We start from the raw sequence: 20,306 nt of genomic DNA, 5'->3' as shown, positions 1-20,306 counted from the left end.
GAAATGACTTCGAGAGGTGGCGTCCTCGAGAGGTGACTTCGAGACCTCAGAGGATATTGAGGCAGAACAAGTTCAAGATGGTACCATTCTCCTTTTGCCAGCTCCTGAGTCCACATCCTCCATTAACACAGACGAAGCACAATCAGTTCCAGAGGGTGTCATTCCTTTGCTCACATACCCTGGCTATACAAGTGGAAGGCCAGACCATCAGGCTCAAGCTGTTCCTGTGATTATTGACGTACCAGATTCTCCTGAGCAAGCTGCTGAGCAACAAAACGAGCAAAGAGAGCAGATGGTTAATCTTCCTGCTGGTTCGAGAGGTGAAGAGGAGGAAGATGTTCACACCAATGGTGGAAACCGGGAAGCACCTGTCGATGAACAACATTCCTTGTCTGATCCAACCCCTCCAGCAGATGAACAAGATACCGGCATTGGTTCGAGAGGTAGTGTTGAGGAAGTTCCTCCATTAGATGGAAACCGGGAAGCATCTGACACAGAGGCTCCTTCCTTAGCCAATCCGATCATTGCAGTTGCAGAAGCTGAGGTCACAGGTTCGAGAGGTAACGAGCAAGAAGTGATCCATTCCTCAAGTAGAAACCGGGAAGCGCCTGATATGGAGCTACCTTCGAGCTCTGATCCCAGTGCACCTGTTGACTCTCAGGTACAAATTCGAGAGGTGGACTTTAAATTGCAACACATGGGTGGAAATCTAGAAGCACCCAAGTCCCCTCCATCTAAAGGTACATCTTCACATTCTTCTCCTGATGATCGACAAGTAAGAGACATATTTCTTGGCGAGGTAGGCCACTTCATGATTGATCAATCTAGGAGAATGGCCCTACTTGAACGCAAGGTCACACTTGCCCAGATCTCATCATTACCCACTGCTGGTTCGGATGACTCTCAACCCAGCCATGAGGAACTTATAGAGCAAGTGGCCTGGGTTGAAGATGCTGCCAGGAAAGCACGATCTGAAGTTGCTGAGCTAAGGCAGGAGCTTCAAGCTTTCAGAACTTCAACAGAACTTCCACACAACATAATGCAAGCTCTACTCGATGACCTGTCGAACCAAGTGCCTGCTCAGCTCCAGAATTTGTTTGAAGGAATGTCCATCCTCCTTTCTCATCGAGATGATGCCAACAAGGGGGAAAAGACCTCTAGACAGAGTACTTCATGCAAGAAAAGGGCAGCCAGCGAACCCTTAGCTTCCAAACCACCTCCCAAAGCTCCAAGGACAAGCAGCAAGAAACTGGAGGAAGCCAAGAAGATGGAGGAACTAAGGATCCAACAAACACTAGAAAAAAGAGAAAAGGAGAGAAGAAGGCAGAGAAAGAAGAAGAAAGAGGCAAAAACAACAAACGACACAAGAGAAGAAAGACGAGCAGTTTATGAGGAACTATAGAATGGGCATCAAGGAAGACACGACCGAATACCTAGCTGAGATCATCTATAGTCTCCTATCCAAAACAAGCTTATCTCCTCACAGTTGCCTAACTCATCAAGAATGCATCGAATGGTGGAGAGGTGGGGTACTTGAAGGAAATTTCATAGGCGACGCATATGTCAACTACCTGCATCTTGATGTCACGGGTGAATACATCAGCCTGGTAGATGAGAAAAACCCCATCAGGACATGAGCAGCCATTAATGAGAAGAGGAAAGAAGACAAGCAGTAAGCTCTCGTTGTCCACATGCATTCTTAGTTATTTTTTTTATGTTGTTCTTTGTCCTCTTTATTATCTGCTAAGTTAAAACTCTGTAAAACACTTCTTGATCTTAATATATATATCTTTTGCTAGGGTGTTGCGTGATTTTTTATTATGTCTTACCAGGTTTAGAGGTTTTTGTGTTAAACTTACCGTATGCGCTGAAAATAAAATCAAAGTATTATTTTTTGAAAAATCAGCCATATAAGTAAGTATTAGTGTTGGCATCATCAAAAAGGAGGAAATTGTTAGGAACAGTATGTAATAGGTTTTGATGATACCAACTGTAATGTATAAACCCCCAAGTCTCGAAACATAGGCAAAACAATGTAAGTTCGACAAGTAAACCAAGAGCGAAAATACAACCGGGTAATTGAGCTCAACTCGAAAAATATTTAAGCTCAAAGTAAACTTGAATGAACACTTTAGAAGTTTCGTGTTGTAAGTTTTTCATAGATAGATCAAAAGAAGGCACGAGACTTCACTGGAGGAATAAGGGTCTGCGAGACATCAACTAAGTCTCGGGACATCAGATAAGTTCGAGACATGGGATCGAGACATCATCAGAGTCTCGAGACTTCGATCCAGTTTGAAACGTAGGATCGAGACATCGATCAGTCGAGACATCAACATTGGTCTCGATAGATTGGGACTTCTCCAGTTAATGAAATGCAATCTGAACTCAGACTCAACGGAGTAATCTTAAGTTTGGAGAAGAAGAATATCATGGAGATAAAATAAGGAGGTGCCAAAAAGAACATTATGAGCATGGGAACCCAAAATGGACGAAAGTGGATGACACGTCAGACTTCCACAAACAAACAGTCAAAAGGTACACCCATCCTGAGTTGGTCTTATTCCCTAAAACAAGATTTAGTGGGAATATAAAAAGAGTAACTTTTGCCAAAAGAAGGAAGTGAAGTATGGCCTCAAGATAGTGGAATATGGGATATTCACTACAAGACAAAAGGCTCAAGTTACAAGACCACCACTCCATGAAACATGCTGAAATATTGCAAGTCCCATGATCGGCATGGGAGCCAGATTTCAAACGGAATAATTTTCCCTCCAACGGAATTATTCCTCAACTCTCATATATAAGCACATGAAGACACAAGGCAAATAAGTAGAGTGTGACAAAAAGAGTAAAAGAGGTTCGAGAATTCTAAAAAGCTAACCAGGTGTATAATTCAAACGTCCAAAGTGCAAGTGCTTAATCTGGAATATCATTTTGATATTCAAGAGTGCGAGAAAAACACATCTAAGTGTTTGAGAGAGTTACATAGCTACAACTCATACATATCCAGAAGGTGATCAAAGCTGCTCAACAAGGAGGAATATCCAACGATAGCTCTTGATCGGATTGGAGACTGTTACACAACCTGTGACAACGATACGACCTTGCTTTGGAGAAGGCAAGAAGAGGCGGAGTAACCTGGAGGCTGTCTTGTGAAGATCCTGAGGCTTGAGGCGGGCTTGGTGATCAATGCTCAAGTGCTCGATAGGTGGAGTAATAAGAAGCGAGGCGAAAAACCTGAGGCTTGAGGCGGGCTTGGTGATCAAAGCTCAAGCGCTCGACATTGTACTAAAAAGGGAAGTTTTAGTGCAATCCTTCTAGGGAGTTTCTAGAAGAAGAGTGGACGTAGTGTAACACCCCCAGATTTTCCATCATACTAAAAGGCATAATTAATCATAATTACTAATTTCCCAAAACGGAAGCGCATAAAATCCAGAGGTGCTACTCCACACCTAAGTTTATTACAACTTAGATGCTAAGGTAGTCTTTACATCTACTATCCTTATTAATACATACTATTACTGCCTTACATCCCAGTAATATACAACTCAAAAACCATAGTGATCTCTATCATCAAGAGTAGATCCATTTTCTCTTCTATCGCTCTCGGATATCAAGATCTATTCCATACCTGAAATTCATTTGGAAAACAGAATTAGCACATAGTGCTAAGTAATCCCTACTCCACCGTGTAAAATCATGGTTTTGGAAAATAGTTTTATTCTTTGTTTTCGAAAAACAGTTCATTTCACATGATAACCCATTTTCAACAAGATTTCTCATATAAGAGATATTCATTTCCTCATTATTGTTTCAAAGAAAATATGTGCCAATAATCACAATTTCCACCTGTATACACAATATCATACTCATAATCATACCCATACTCATACTCGTACTCATAATCATATAAACATTTAAATAGAAATAACCAGCTTTTACCATAATAACGTTAAAGATATTCCGATTAACACCACAATTTCCTTCTCGTTTCCACCACCTCACCACAACCTAGTTATTCCAACTAGGGGAAGCAGATCTAGGACCTTTAGTGTGCACACCCCTTGTCGGGATTCCAAGCCCGCAGGTTAGTCACTAGCTCTAGTAACCCTGGATCTGTTTCTACAAGGTTACTCAACGTGGTTAACACCAATCACTTCAGGGCCCAATGTTTGTGAATCCATTGTGAATGTTAAAAGGAATAGTCTCCAACCTCACACCATAATTTCATTTTATCTCATTCTTTACTTTCTCACATAACACACTTTAAATAGTATAAACCTACCTTCGTNACTTCCTTCTTCATGTTAGGCCACCAAAAATGTTTCTTGATATCTTTATACAACTTGACTCCCCCAGGATGTACTGAATAAGGGGTATTGTGTCCTTCTTCTAGAATTTGCTGCTTGATCTCTGTACATGCCTTTGGAATACACCATCGACCATTATAGCGCAGGCTTCCGTCATTGTATAGTACAAATGGTCCTTTCTTTCCATCAACCAATTCAGTCTTTACTTTGTTCAACTCTAGATCCTTAAGTTGTTCTTTCTTTATTTCTTCAAACATGTTGGGAATAATTCTCATGTGGTATAACTCAATTTCAGCTTTGGTCCCACCTTGCTCTCTTACCTCCAAATTTAGTCTTTGAAATTCCTTGCATAAGTCATCTGGTAGTACCCAAATAGTATTAAGAGTATGACTCGTCTTCCTACTCAAAGCATCTGCTACTACATTTGCCTTTCCTTCATGATACTTGATTACCAAGTCATAGTCCTTAATGAATTCCAACCACCTCCTCTGCCTCATGTTCAATTCTTTTTGAGTAAAGATATACTTTAAGCTCTTATGGTCTGTGAAGATCTTGCACTGCACTCCATAAAGATAATGTCTCCAAATCTTTAAAGCAAACACAACTGCTGCTAATTCCAAGTCATGGGTGGGATAATTTATCTCATGTTTCTTTAATTGTCTTGATGCGTATGCCACCACTCTCCCATTTTGCATTAGCACACACCCAAGACCTTTCTTTGATGCATCACTATATATTTCAAATCCCTCAGTTCCTGATGGTAAAGTCAATACAGGAGCAGTGGTTAACTTTTCCTTTAACTTCTGGAAAGCCTTCTCACAACTTTCTTCCCAACGGAATACAGTAGTCTTCCTCATGAGATTTGTGATAGGTTGGGCTATTCGAGAAAAATTTGGCACAAACCTTCGATAATACCCTGCTAATCCCAGAAAACTTCGGACCTCAGTAACTGTCGTAGGAGTAGGCCAATTCATCACAGCTTGAATTTTAGCTGGATCTACCGAGATTCCTTCCTTAGTCACGATATGGCCTAGAAATGCCACACTATCCTTCCAGAAATCACACTTAGACAACTTGGCATATAATTGATTTTCCCTTAGTGTTTGCAACACGATCCGAAGATGATCCTCATGTTCTTTCGGATTCTGGGAGTAGACTAAAATGTCATCGATGAATACAATGACAAACTCATCCAAGTAAGGTCTAAACACCCTATTCATGAGATCCATGAATACTGCTGGTGCATTTGTTAACCCAAATGGCATCACCGTAAACTCATAGTGGCCGTACCTTGTCCGAAAGGCTGTCTTAGATATATCTTTCTCAGCCACTCTCACTTGATGATATCCCGACCTTAAATCTATCTTTGAGAAAGTACCAGCCTCCTTTAATTGATCGAACAGATCATCAATCCGAGGGAGTGGGTACTTATTCTTAACAGTCACCCGGTTCAACTCTCGGTAGTCAACGCAGAGTCGCAACCCCCCATCCTTCTTTTTCACGAACAATACTGGAGCTCCCCATGGCGATACACTCGGGCGAATGTATCCCTTATCTAGCAAGTCTTGAAGCTGCTCCTTCAACTCTTGTAATTCTATTGGGGCCATTCGGTACGGGGTCTTTGAAATAGGAATAGTGCCCGGTACCAGATCAATGGTGAACTCTACTTCCCGTTCTGGAGGGAAGCCTGGAATCTCATCAGGGAATAGGTCAGGAAACTCCCTTACGACAGGGATTTGCTCAATTCCCTTCTTATCCACATTCAAATCTTCCACCATGCATAAGAACACTTCACACCTTTTTCCCACATACTTCCTCATCTTGGCCATCGATACTAATCTCACATCGGGCTGACTTGCAGCTCCCTTATAGGACACACGTTTTCCTTTTGGGCTCCTCAGTACCAATTTTTGTTTGCTACAACAGATCTGAGCCCTATACTTTCCTAACCAATCCATCCCTAATATTATATCAAAGTCGTCTAATCCAAACTGTATTAAGGTACAAGGGAAACTTTCCCCTTCTATGCTTATAGGTATGTTCTCAAAGATATTACTACAGGTCACCACCTTCCCCGATGCAAGGTTCACTTTAAATTGTACTTGGGAACTAGGTACTAACTTCAATTTCTCTACAAACCTTGAGGATATAAAAGAATGAGATGCTCCAGAGTCAAATAATACATAAGCAGGTATATCACGAAGCGGAAAAGTACCTGCCACCACATCGCTCACATCCGCCTGAGCTTTACTCATCACAAAGATCCTCCCTTGCTGGGGTCCACTCCTGCTAGTTGGTGCCTTGCTGGTGCTCTCAGTGTTACTATTTGCCATGTTCCCTCCATTCCTAGCCTTCACTTGTATTCCAGATTGTTGGGTCTTTTCTTGACTCTGGCTAGGACGGAATGACCCTTCCCTCCTGCTAGTTTGACATTCAAATGAGCGATGGCCCTTCTTCCCACAATTGAAGCATTCTACCGGCATCCCTATACAATCGACACCGGGATGATCCTTCCCACATCTTTTACAGTAGAAATGCCTCTCCTTCATCCATCCTCTACTAGTCATCCCCGTACTTTGAGTTGGAAAATCCCTCCTAGGTCTGGGAATCCCACTTCTTTGGTAATCCCGAATAGCCTCTCCTTGACTCATCTTAGAGTTCTTCTCTCCCCCTCTGCTACTACCTTCAAATTTCCTCTTACCCTTCTCACGAACCTCCTTCTGCATCTGTTGGACTCGATAATGTTTGGCAGCCCGGTTATAAGCCTCTCCAAGAGTCTGACACTCAAACACACAAACGGCTTTTTGAGTCTCAAAATTTAATCCATTTACAAACTTCCTAGCCCTGCTTGGCTCATCCGGGGCTAAGGCAGGGGCAAATCGTGCCAGCTCAAGATACTTAGCATAGTAGTCCTGAACAGATGTCGTCCCTTGACGTAGATGTAGAAATTCCTCGTACTTAGCGGACTTAACATGCTCGGGATAAAAATGATCCCGCATTCGAGCTTTAAGGTCAGTCCATTGAAATTCTCCTTGTTGTTGATACATGGGTCCCATCATACTCCACCAGTTGTCAGCTTCTTGCTGGAAATAGAATGTAGCTATCTCCACCCTCCTTTCTTCAGGACATTCTACAGCCTCAAACATTTTGTCGAAAGTCCTTATCCAATCTTCTAACACTAGTGGATCTTCCTTACCAGTGAAGAATGGAGGACGATGCCCAGCTATGATCTTAGCCACATCTGGCCCTCCCCGTTGATTATTGAGAAGCGCATTTCCCAAAGTTTGAGTCAGTTGGGTCAACTGCTGCAAATTCTGCGCTAGCAGTTCCTCGGTAGGAGTTCCACGAGGTTCTGGTCTCCTTCCAGGCGGAGCCATTATAAACTACTGCAGAATCAATACGAAGTTCAGACAAGCACAAATCACTATCTAACTTACACAGGTGTACACCAAATCGGGTGCAATAGTGCCAGTTCTAAGTATCAAACATAATCTTAACAAAGTAAAATAATATCACACCCTCACCACGAGTCCTAAAAAAAATTTCCTCCCTAGAATTTCATCTTTACCTTCTTAAGATCCAATACTTATTTCTTAAAGTTCCACCCTAAAGTTCATGCCTAGGTCTCAACCTAGGGCTCTGATACCAACTGTAACACCCCCAGATTTTCCATCATACTAAAAGGCATAATTAATCATAATTACTAATTTCCCAAAACGGAAGCGCATAAAATCCAGAGGTGCTACTCCACACCTAAGTTTATTACAACTTAGATGCTAAGGTAGTCTTTACATCTACTATCCTTATTAATACATACTATTACTGCCTTACATCCCAGTAATATACAACTCAAAAACCATAGTGATCTCTATCATCAAGAGTAGATCCATTTTCTCTTCTATCGCTCTCGGATATCAAGATCTATTCCATACCTGAAATTCATTTGGAAAACAGAATTAGCACATAGTGCTAAGTAATCCCTACTCCACCGTGTAAAATCATGGTTTTGGAAAATAGTTTTATTCTTTGTTTTCGAAAAACAGTTCATTTCACATGATAACCCATTTTCAACAAGATTTCTCATATAAGAGATATTCATTTCCTCATTATTGTTTCAAAGAAAATATGTGCCAATAATCACAATTTCCACCTGTATACACAATATCATACTCATAATCATACCCATACTCATACTCGTACTCATAATCATATAAACATTTAAATAGAAATAACCAGCTTTTACCATAATAACGTTAAAGATATTCCGATTAACACCACAATTTCCTTCTCGTTTCCACCACCTCACCACAACCTAGTTATTCCAACTAGGGGAAGCAGATCTAGGACCTTTAGTGTGCACACCCCTTGTCGGGATTCCAAGCCCGCAGGTTAGTCACTAGCTCTAGTAACCCTGGATCTGTTTCTACAAGGTTACTCAACGTGGTTAACACCAATCACTTCAGGGCCCAATGTTTGTGAATCCATTGTGAATGTTAAAAGGAATAGTCTCCAACCTCACACCATAATTTCATTTTATCTCATTCTTTACTTTCTCACATAACACACTTTAAATAGTATAAACCTACCTTCGTGTATGGTGTTGTCTCTCAAACATTTTGCTCAACACATTTCCCATCATCACACTACACATATGTATATATGCATTTAACATAACATTTTCCACATTTATGCATACTCACATAAAGTACACATACCGCACATATATACAGAGATACAACCTTTATTTAATTATACATATATACTCATATATGTACATATATATATATAGTTTAAACACACACACATCACACGTGTATATATATATATATATACTACACACATAAATATATATACTACACGTATATACATAGGTTTCATATACATAATACCACCTCCTTATAAGAAAATTTCAGCTTGGCGCAGTCTGAAAGATTGAGCCGGTAAAGATAGTTCCCGAACTCTTTTTCACTTGAAATTTTTATGGTAGAACCCTAACTCATAGTACTTGATGTCCATAAAAAGTTTTGGTCATTTTGGTTCACGAATTAACACAGAAAATTCCATTTTTGCCCTTGGCAGTGTGCTGTCCGGAATTTTCTTCTCTCTGGACCAGTTTTGGAAAATAATTCGGAAACCATACTTATACTACTCCAAAAATTATGAAATTTTATATGTAGGTTCTACACTTATAAAACTACATGTATAAAAAAATATTGGATCAAAATACTTTACCGATTTTTCCCAGAAATTCTCGGAAGTTACAGCCAGAAATCTGTCTTAGTTTCTTGTCAATATTTTCACAAGTGTAATAATAATATTACACGTATATATGTATATATATAAGATTCTACATATTTATACAAGTCTTCTTCATATATTCACCACAACATATCATACCCATATCTACACATATACTCTTGCTATACCACAATCACACCAAATTTCATCTACTAAAATCTTTATATCCATACTTTATCAAGAAATTCATGAATATCATGGTGGAAAAAGGTTTTGGTGGACATAAAGATTACCTTATCTTCTTGAAAATGTTACTAACTTCCTCTAGATGCTCACTCTTCCACTTCCTTTGGTTCTTCTACACAATCCATAAATTATCCACAACATACATAATATTAGATCCTTGAGAACACTAACTATACTAAAATAATCAGTAAAATAGGATTTTCTTACCTCAAAATTTTCCTACAAATCCTAGGAAGTATATAACATCATAACCACATATTTTAAGAAAACTATACTTGGATTCAAGATCTAGGACGGAGGACAAAACTTTTGAACCGATTAAAATAGAAATTTACCGAACAAAGATGATCTTGATATGGAAAACCCTAGTTGTTGAAGCTTGAACTCAAGAATGAAGATGAAATATTCTCTCTTGTTTTCCTCTTGGAAATTTCGAATTTTTGAGGGGAAAATGGATAAAATTGAAGACTTAAGCTAGTTATATCAACTCTAAAATAATATAATAATAATACATGGTGAAAATTAGTGACATGTGTCACTTTCTAGTGGTAAGTAGAATAAATATCTTAGCTTATACTGACCGGGATTGAAACAGATGAATTCTCAGTAGAAAATAATCTAAATCCAAAAATTTTGAAACCAAAAATTTTATCTCAAACTAAACCTCAAAATTGGGCTAAGTTCGGTACACCGCGAAATTTAGCGATGTACGATCAAAATAAATTTTCGCTACTATGAGCTGATTTAATTAAATAGGAAATTCAAGAATAATAGTATGGTGTCTAATAATTCATTTCCTAGGACAAACGGGTCCGAACACAAGCTTCCAAAAATTTTACGGTTCGTGACCGGTACGTACGATCGCAGCGTATTGGGAATATTTATTAAAATAATAATGTTAGGAAAATACGGGGTATTACACTCTACCCCCCTTAGAAAGAGTTTCGTCCTCGAAACTAAGGTTATCGTTATTTCAGAGACAAAAGTTTAGCTGGAAAGGAAAGGGGTTGGATTTGATAAAGAAAGAAAGAGAGACGACGACTATTTCCCAAATACTAAACTCCCCATTTTAATAACGAGCACACCTAGGTTATCTTTTACCTTGCTCAAATAAAGTTGGATATCGTTTTCTCATTTCCTCTTCCAACTCCCATGTGGCTTCTTCCACCAAATGGTTTGACCATAACACTTTTACCATCTTTATGGACTTTCTGCGGGTATCTCGGGTCTTAGTATCCAAGATTTTTACCGGTTTCTCTTCATATGATAAGTTCTCATCCAAAGTCACAACCTATAAGAATTATAATATACTCATTATAACATAACTTTGACAACCTTTATAGTTTAATCCAAAGATCTTATTTACCTCAGGTTGAAGTACATGCGATGCATCATGTACGTACTTCCTTAATTGAGACACATGAAATACGTTATGAACTCGATCTAGCACCGCAGGTAGCGCCAATCGGTAAGCTAATTTCCCAATTCTTTCAAGGACTTCATACGGTCCAATATATCTCGGACTCAACTTTCCTTTCTTCCCGAATCTCATTATTCCTTTTGTAGGAGATATTTTCAGCAATACCTTATCACCTTCTTGAAATTCAACCGATTGCCTTCTTAAATCAGCATAAGACTTTTGTCGGTCCTGTGCAGTTTTCATCCTTTCTTGGATCAACTTGACCTTTTCTGTCATATCTTGAAGATATTCAGGTCCTAGTATCACAGGGTTGACTAGATCTTCCCAACATAGAGGGCTTCTACACTTCTGTCCATATAAAGCTTCATACGGTGACATTTGGATACTTGCATGATAACTATTATTGTAAGAAAACTCAATTAGATCCAAATGTTCATCCCATGATCCTTGAAAATCCAATGCACAAGCCCTTAACATATCTTCCAGAGTTTGTATAGTCCTCTCAGTTTGCCCATCCGTCATAGGATGAAAAGCAGTACTAAGTTTCAACGTTGTACCCATAGCTGCTTGTAAAGCTTGCCAGAATTTAGATAGGAATCGGGAATCTCTGTCAGAGACTATATCCTTAGGTACTCCATGGTATTTAACAACTTGGTTTACATAAGATTTTGCCAATTGAGTCATGGTCCACGTGTCTTTCATGGCAATAAACCTTGCTGTTTTGGTAAGCCTGTCCACTACTACCCATATTTTATCTTTCCCTGACCTTGTCAAGGGTAATCCCCCCACGAAGTCCATAGAAATAGAATCCCATTTGCCACCGGGTGTCTCCAATGGTTGCACCAATCCCTTAGGTTTACATCTTTCAGCTTTGACCTTTTGGCAGTTTAAACATTTACTCACGAATTCTGCCACTTCCTTCTTCATGTTAGGCCACCAAAAATGTTTCTTGATATCTTTATACAACTTGACTCCCCCAGGATGTACTGAATAAGGGGTATTGTGTCCTTCTTCTAGAATTTGCTGCTTGATCTCTGTACATGCCTTTGGAATACACCATCGACCATTATAGCGCAGGCTTCCGTCATTGTATAGTACAAATGGTCCTTTCTTTCCATCAACCAATTCAGTCTTTACTTTGTTCAACTCTAGATCCTTAAGTTGTTCTTTCTTTATTTCTTCAAACATGTTGGGAATAATTCTCATGTGGTATAACTCAATTTCAGCTTTGGTCCCACCTTGCTCTCTTACCTCCAAATTTAGTCTTTGAAATTCCTTGCATAAGTCATCTGGTAGTACCCAAATAGTATTAAGAGTATGACTCGTCTTCCTACTCAAAGCATCTGCTACTACATTTGCCTTTCCTTCATGATACTTGATTACCAAGTCATAGTCCTTAATGAATTCCAACCACCTCCTCTGCCTCATGTTCAATTCTTTTTGAGTAAAGATATACTTTAAGCTCTTATGGTCTGTGAAGATCTTGCACTGCACTCCATAAAGATAATGTCTCCAAATCTTTAAAGCAAACACAACTGCTGCTAATTCCAAGTCATGGGTGGGATAATTTATCTCATGTTTCTTTAATTGTCTTGATGCGTATGCCACCACTCTCCCATTTTGCATTAGCACACACCCAAGACCTTTCTTTGATGCATCACTATATATTTCAAATCCCTCAGTTCCTGATGGTAAAGTCAATACAGGAGCAGTGGTTAACTTTTCCTTTAACTTCTGGAAAGCCTTCTCACAACTTTCTTCCCAACGGAATACAGTAGTCTTCCTCATGAGATTTGTGATAGGTTGGGCTATTCGAGAAAAATTTGGCACAAACCTTCGATAATACCCTGCTAATCCCAGAAAACTTCGGACCTCAGTAACTGTCGTAGGAGTAGGCCAATTCATCACAGCTTGAATTTTAGCTGGATCTACCGAGATTCCTTCCTTAGTCACGATATGGCCTAGAAATGCCACACTATCCTTCCAGAAATCACACTTAGACAACTTGGCATATAATTGATTTTCCCTTAGTGTTTGCAACACGATCCGAAGATGATCCTCATGTTCTTTCGGATTCTGGGAGTAGACTAAAATGTCATCGATGAATACAATGACAAACTCATCCAAGTAAGGTCTAAACACCCTATTCATGAGATCCATGAATACTGCTGGTGCATTTGTTAACCCAAATGGCATCACCGTAAACTCATAGTGGCCGTACCTTGTCCGAAAGGCTGTCTTAGATATATCTTTCTCAGCCACTCTCACTTGATGATATCCCGACCTTAAATCTATCTTTGAGAAAGTACCAGCCTCCTTTAATTGATCGAACAGATCATCAATCCGAGGGAGTGGGTACTTATTCTTAACAGTCACCCGGTTCAACTCTCGGTAGTCAACGCAGAGTCGCAACCCCCCATCCTTCTTTTTCACGAACAATACTGGAGCTCCCCATGGCGATACACTCGGGCGAATGTATCCCTTATCTAGCAAGTCTTGAAGCTGCTCCTTCAACTCTTGTAATTCTATTGGGGCCATTCGGTACGGGGTCTTTGAAATAGGAGTAGTGCCCGGTACCAGATCAATGGTGAACTCTACTTCCCGTTCTGGAGGGAAGCCTGGAATCTCATCAGGGAATAGGTCAGGAAACTCCCTTACGACAGGGATTTGCTCAATTCCCTTCTTATCCACATTCAAATCTTCCACCATGCATAAGAACACTTCACACCTTTTTCCCACATACTTCCTCATCTTGGCCATCGATACTAATCTCACATCGGGCTGACTTGCAGCTCCCTTATAGGACACACGTTTTCCTTTTGGGCTCCTCAGTACCAATTTTTGTTTGCTACAACAGATCTGAGCCCTATACTTTCCTAACCAATCCATCCCTAATATTATATCAAAGTCGTCTAATCCAAACTGTATTAAGGTACAAGGGAAACTTTCCCCTTCTATGCTTATAGGTATGTTCTCAAAGACATTACTACAGGTCACCACCTTCCCCGATGCAAGGTTCACTTTAAATTGTACTTGGGAACTAGGTACTAACTTTAATTTCTCTACAAACCTTGAGGATATAAAAGAATGAGATGCTCCAGAGTCAAATAATACATAAGCAGGTATATCACGAAGCGGAAAAGTACCTGCCACCACATCGCTCACATCCGCCTGAGCTTTACTCATCACAAAGATCCTCCCTTGCTGGGGTCCACTCCTGCTAGTTGGTGCCTTGCTGGTGCTCTCAGTGTTACTATTTGCCATGTTCCCTCCATTCCTAGCCTTCACTTGTATTCCAGATTGTTGGGTCTTTTCTTGACTCTGGCTAGGACGGAATGACCCTTCCCTCCTGCTAGTTTGACATTCAAATGAGCGATGGCCCTTCTTCCCACAATTGAAGCATTCTACCGGCATCCCTATACAATCGACACCGGGATGATCCTTCCCACATCTTTTACAGTAGAAATGCCTCTCCTTCATCCATCCTCTACTAGTCATCCCCGTACTTTGAGTTGGAAAATCCCTCCTAGGTCTGGGAATCCCACTTCTTTGGTAATCCCGAATAGCCTCTCCTTGACTCATCTTAGAGTTCTTCTCTCCCCCTCTGCTACTACCTTCAAATTTCCTCTTACCCTTCTCACGAACCTCCTTCTGCATCTGTTGGACTCGATAATGTTTGGCAGCCCGGTTATAAGCCTCTCCAAGAGTCTGACACTCAAACACACAAACGGCTTTTTGAGTCTCAAAATTTAATCCATTTACAAACTTCCTAGCCCTGCTTGGCTCATCCGGGGCTAAGGCAGGGGCAAATCGTGCCAGCTCAAGATACTTAGCATAGTAGTCCTGAACAGATGTCGTCCCTTGACGTAGATGTAGAAATTCCTCGTACTTAGCGGACTTAACATGCTCGGGATAAAAATGATCCCGCATTCGAGCTTTAAGGTCAGTCCATTGAAATTCTCCTTGTTGTTGATACATGGGTCCCATCATACTCCACCAGTTGTCAGCTTCTTGCTGGAAATAGAATGTAGCTATCTCCACCCTCCTTTCTTCAGGACATTCTACAGCCTCAAACATTTTGTCGAAAGTCCTTATCCAATCTTCTAACACTAGTGGATCTTCCTTACCAGTGAAGAATGGAGGACGATGCCCAGCTATGATCTTAGCCACATCTGGCCCTCCCCGTTGATTATTGAGAAGCGCATTTCCCAAAGTTTGAGTCAGTTGGGTCAACTGCTGCAAATTCTGCGCTAGCAGTTCCTCGGTAGGAGTTCCACGAGGTTCTGGTCTCCTTCCAGGCGGAGCCATTATAAACTACTGCAGAATCAATACGAAGTTCAGACAAGCACAAATCACTATCTAACTTACACAGGTGTACACCAAATCGGGTGCAATAGTGCCAGTTCTAAGTATCAAACATAATCTTAACAAAGTAAAATAATATCACACCCTCACCACGAGTCCTAAAAAAAATTTCCTCCCTAGAATTTCATCTTTACCTTCTTAAGATCCAATACTTATTTCTTAAAGTTCCACCCTAAAGTTCATGCCTAGGTCTCAACCTAGGGCTCTGATACCAACTGTAACACCCCCAGATTTTCCATCATACTAAAAGGCATAATTAATCATAATTACTAATTTCCCAAAACGGAAGCGCATAAAATCCAGAGGTGCTACTCCACACCTAAGTTTATTACAACTTAGATGCTAAGGTAGTCTTTACATCTACTATCCTTATTAATACATACTATTACTGCCTTACATCCCAGTAATATACAACTCAAAAACCATAGTGATCTCTATCATCAAGAGTAGATCCATTTTCTCTTCTATCGCTCTCGGATATCAAGATCTATTCCATACCTGAAATTCATTTGGAAAACAGAATTAGCACATAGTGCTAAGTAATCCCTACTCCACCGTGTAAAATCATGGTTTTGGAAAATAGTTTTATTCTTTGTTTTCGAAAAACAGTTCATTTCACATGATAACCCATTTTCAACAAGATTTCTCATATAAGAGATATTCATTTCCTCATTATTGTTTCAAAGAAAATATGTGCCAATAATCACAATTTCCACCTGTATACACAATATCATACTCATAATCATACCCATACTCATACTCGTACTCATAATCATATAAACATTTAAATAGAAATAACCAGCTTTTACCATAATAACGTTAAAGATATTCCGATTAACACCACAATTTCCTTCTCGTTTCCACCACCTCACCACAACCTAGTTATTCCAACTAGGGGAAGCAGATCTAGGACCTTTAGTGTGCACACCCCTTGTCGGGATTCCAAGCCCGCAGGTTAGTCACTAGCTCTAGTAACCCTGGATCTGTTTCTACAAGGTTACTCAACGTGGTTAACACCAATCACTTCAGGGCCCAATGTTTGTGAATCCATTGTGAATGTTAAAAGGAATAGTCTCCAACCTCACACCATAATTTCATTTTATCTCATTCTTTACTTTCTCACATAACACACTTTAAATAGTATAAACCTACCTTCGTGTATGGTGTTGTCTCTCAAACATTTTGCTCAACACATTTCCCATCATCACACTACACATATGTATATATGCATTTAACATAACATTTTCCACATTTATGCATACTCACATAAAGTACACATACCGCACATATATACAGAGATACAACCTTTATTTAATTATACATATATACTCATATATGTACATATATATATATAGTTTAAACACACACACATCACACGTGTATATATATATATATATACTACACACATAAATATATATACTACACGTATATACATAGGTTTCATATACATAATATCACCTCCTTATAAGAAAATTTCAGCTTGGCGCAGTCTGAAAGATTGAGCCGGTAAAGATAGTTCCCGAACTCTTTTTCACTTGAACTTTTTATGGTAGAACCCTAACTCATAGTACTTGATGTCCATAAAAAGTTTTGGTCATTTTGGTTCACGAATTAACACAGAAAATTCCATTTTTGCCCTTGGCAGTGTGCTGTCCGGAATTTTCTTCTCTCTGGACCAGTTTTGGAAAATAATTCGGAAACCATACTTATACTACTCCAAAAATTATGAAATTTTATATGTAGGTTCTACACTTATAAAACTACATGTATAAAAAAATATTGGATCAAAATACTTTACCGATTTTTCCCAGAAATTCTCGGAAGTTACAGCCAGAAATCTGTCTTAGTTTCTTGTCAATATTTTCACAAGTGTAATAATAATATTACACGTATATATGTATATATATAAGATTCTACATATTTATACAAGTCTTCTTCATATATTCACCACAACATATCATACCCATATCTACACATATACTCTTGCTATACCACAATCACACCAAATTTCATCTACTAAAATCTTTATATCCATACTTTATCAAGAAATTCATGAATATCATGGTGGAAAAAGGTTTTGGTGGACATAAAGATTACCTTATCTTCTTGAAAATGTTACTAACTTCCTCTAGATGCTCACTCTTCCACTTCCTTTGGTTCTTCTACACAATCCATAAATTATCCACAACATACATAATATTAGATCCTTGAGAACACTAACTATACTAAAATAATCAGTAAAATAGGATTTTCTTACCTCAAAATTTTCCTACAAATCCTAGGAAGTATATAACATCATAACCACATATTTTAAGAAAACTATACTTGGATTCAAGATCTAGGACGGAGGACAAAACTTTTGAACCGATTAAAATAGAAATTTACCGAACAAAGATGATCTTGATATGGAAAACCCTAGTTGTTGAAGCTTGAACTCAAGAATGAAGATGAAATATTCTCTCTTGTTTTCCTCTTGGAAATTTCGAATTTTTGAGGGGAAAATGGATAAAATTGAAGACTTAAGCTAGTTATATCAACTCTAAAATAATATAATAATAATACATGGTGAAAATTAGTGACATGTGTCACTTTCTAGTGGTAAGTAGAATAAATATCTTAGCTTATACTGACCGGGATTGAAACAGATGAATTCTCAGTAGAAAATAATCTAAATCCAAAAATTTTGAAACCAAAAATTTTATCTCAAACTAAACCTCAAAATTGGGCTAAGTTCGGTACACCGCGAAATTTAGCGATGTACTATCAAAATAAATTTTCGCTACTATGAGCTGATTTAATTAAATAGGAAATTCAAGAATAATAGTATGGTGTCTAATAATTCATTTCCTAGGACAAACGGGTCCGAACACAAGCTTCCAAAAATTTTACGGTTCGTGACCGGTACGTACGATCGCAGCGTATTGGGAATATTTATTAAAATAATAATGTTAGGAAAATACGGGGTATTACACGTAGGCAGGGTTGGCCGAACCACTTAAAAATCTCTCTCGCATTTACTTTCTGCTTTTATCTCTCGCTAACCTTACCTCTCGAACTGCACTTCATATAATCACTCCTCTCGAACTCACTCAAACTCGTGCTAACTAAAAGGGGATAACTTTTCCGCTGCGCATAAAACTTTGTCTGCATCTTGTGAGGTGTTGGACTTAAACATCCTACGTCTAATACACACGAGAGGTATAAAAGGATTTGCAAAATCTTATACAAGTCTATTTACCCCCCCCCCTCTAGACTTGTACCCCATCCCCTCGGGACCAACAGATACTTAATGCAAAAACGAAATTATATTGAGCTCCAAGTATCAAATATATAAAAAACACAAATCTTAACATAATGTTAGTAGTTTTCATTAACGCCCATTCTCTCAACATGCTCATTAAATGCCTTTGGCGGCAAAGCTTTAGTTAATGGGTCTGGAATCATTAATCTAGTGCTAATGTGTTCAATTGATACTCTTCGTTCCCGAACATCTTCTTTAACGGAAAGATACTTCAAATCAGTATGTTTAGCACCACTTGTATACTTGTCGTTTTTAGAAAAGAAGACTACTGCGGCATTATCACAATAAATTTTCAGCGGCTTGGCAATACTGTCGACAATTCCAAGTCCTGAAATAAAATTCCACAGCCACAATCCACGATTTGTGGCCATAAAACATGCCACAAACTCAGCTTCCATAGTAGATGCAGCAATGACAGTCTGCTTCGCACTTTTCCAAGAGATAGCCCCCTCGGCTAAAAGGAACAGATATCCAAATGTGGACTTCCTTGTGTCCAAACACCCGACAAAATCTGAATCCATGTATCCGATCACCTTAAGGCGATCAGACCGCTTATAAGTAAGCATGTACTCCTTTGTGCCTTGTAAGTATCTTAGCACCTTCTTTGCAGCCTTCCAATGATCCATACCAGTATTGCTTTGATATCTACCAAGCATCCCGATAGTAAAGCTAATGTCTGGTCGGTTACATGTATGAGCATTCATCAAACTCCCAACGACAGATGCATAAGGAATATTTTCCATTTCTTTTCGCTCCAATTAATTCTTAGGGCATTGCATAAGACTGAACTTATCTCCCTTCTGAATTGGAGCAACAGATGCATAACACTTTTCCATTCTAAATCTTTCTAAGACTTTGTTAATAAATGCTTTCTAAGACAATCCTAATACTCCTTGTGATCTATTTCAGAATATTTCAATTCCAATCACAAAGGATGCCTCACCCATATCTTTCATTTCAAAGTTCTTAGAAAGAAACATCTTGGTCTCATGCATTAAACCAAGATCATTAGTAGCAAGCAAAATATTATCGACATACAGAATCAAAAATATAAACTTGCTCCCACTGACCTTCAGATATATACACTGATCAACAGTGTTTTCCTTAAATCCAAAGAACATTACAGTATCATTAAACTTAAGATACCATTGTCGAGAAGCTTGTCTAAGTCCGTATATCGATCTGTTAAGTTTACACACCATGTATTCCTTTCCTTCAACTGAAAAACCCTCAGGTTGGTTCATGTAAATTTCTTCTTCTAAACCTCCATTCAGAAATGTTGTTTTCACATCCATTTGATGCAGCTCTAAGTCATAATGAGCTACTAGTGCCATAATTATTCTAAATGAATCTTTTTTGAAACAGGTGAAAATGTTTCATTGAAATCAATACCATCTTTCTAAGTAAAACCTTTGGCAACAAG

At 38.9% G+C, this 20,306-nt stretch overlaps 2 protein-coding genes across 2 annotated transcripts; both read right to left on the bottom strand.

Annotated features, from left to right (window-relative positions):
* Positions 1–14,279: 14,279 nt before the first annotated feature.
* LOC116020281 lies at positions 14,280–15,525 on the bottom strand. The gene is made up of 2 exons (XM_031260766.1): positions 14,364–15,525; positions 14,280–14,287 (listed from the first exon to the last, which is right to left on the bottom strand). The coding sequence occupies exons 1-2, from the start codon at positions 15,523–15,525 to the stop codon at positions 14,280–14,282; spliced, it is 1,170 nt and encodes a 389-aa protein (XP_031116626.1).
* Positions 15,526–18,939: 3,414 nt separating this feature from the next.
* LOC116020280 (secreted RxLR effector protein 161-like) lies at positions 18,940–19,626 on the bottom strand. Its single transcript, XM_031260765.1, has one exon. The coding sequence runs from the start codon at positions 19,624–19,626 to the stop codon at positions 18,940–18,942; it is 687 nt and encodes a 228-aa protein (XP_031116625.1).
* Positions 19,627–20,306: the final 680 nt, after the last annotated feature.

The sequence above is a fragment of the Ipomoea triloba genome, chromosome 5 (genome assembly GCF_003576645.1).
Source record: "Ipomoea triloba cultivar NCNSP0323 chromosome 5, ASM357664v1".
Classification (NCBI taxonomy): Eukaryota; Viridiplantae; Streptophyta; class Magnoliopsida; order Solanales; family Convolvulaceae; genus Ipomoea; species Ipomoea triloba.
The sequence above is the reverse complement of the archived record's forward strand: the minus strand, read 5'-3'. Positions and strand labels throughout refer to the sequence as shown.

Bases quoted from the DNA above. Each gene is read 5' to 3' on its own strand.
- LOC116020281 (XM_031260766.1), bottom strand. From the start codon at position 15,525: ATGGCTCCGCCTGGAAGGAGACCAGAACCTCGTGGAACTCCTACCGAG.
- LOC116020280 (XM_031260765.1), bottom strand. From the start codon at position 19,626: ATGGAAAATATTCCTTATGCATCTGTCGTTGGGAGTTTGATGAATGCT.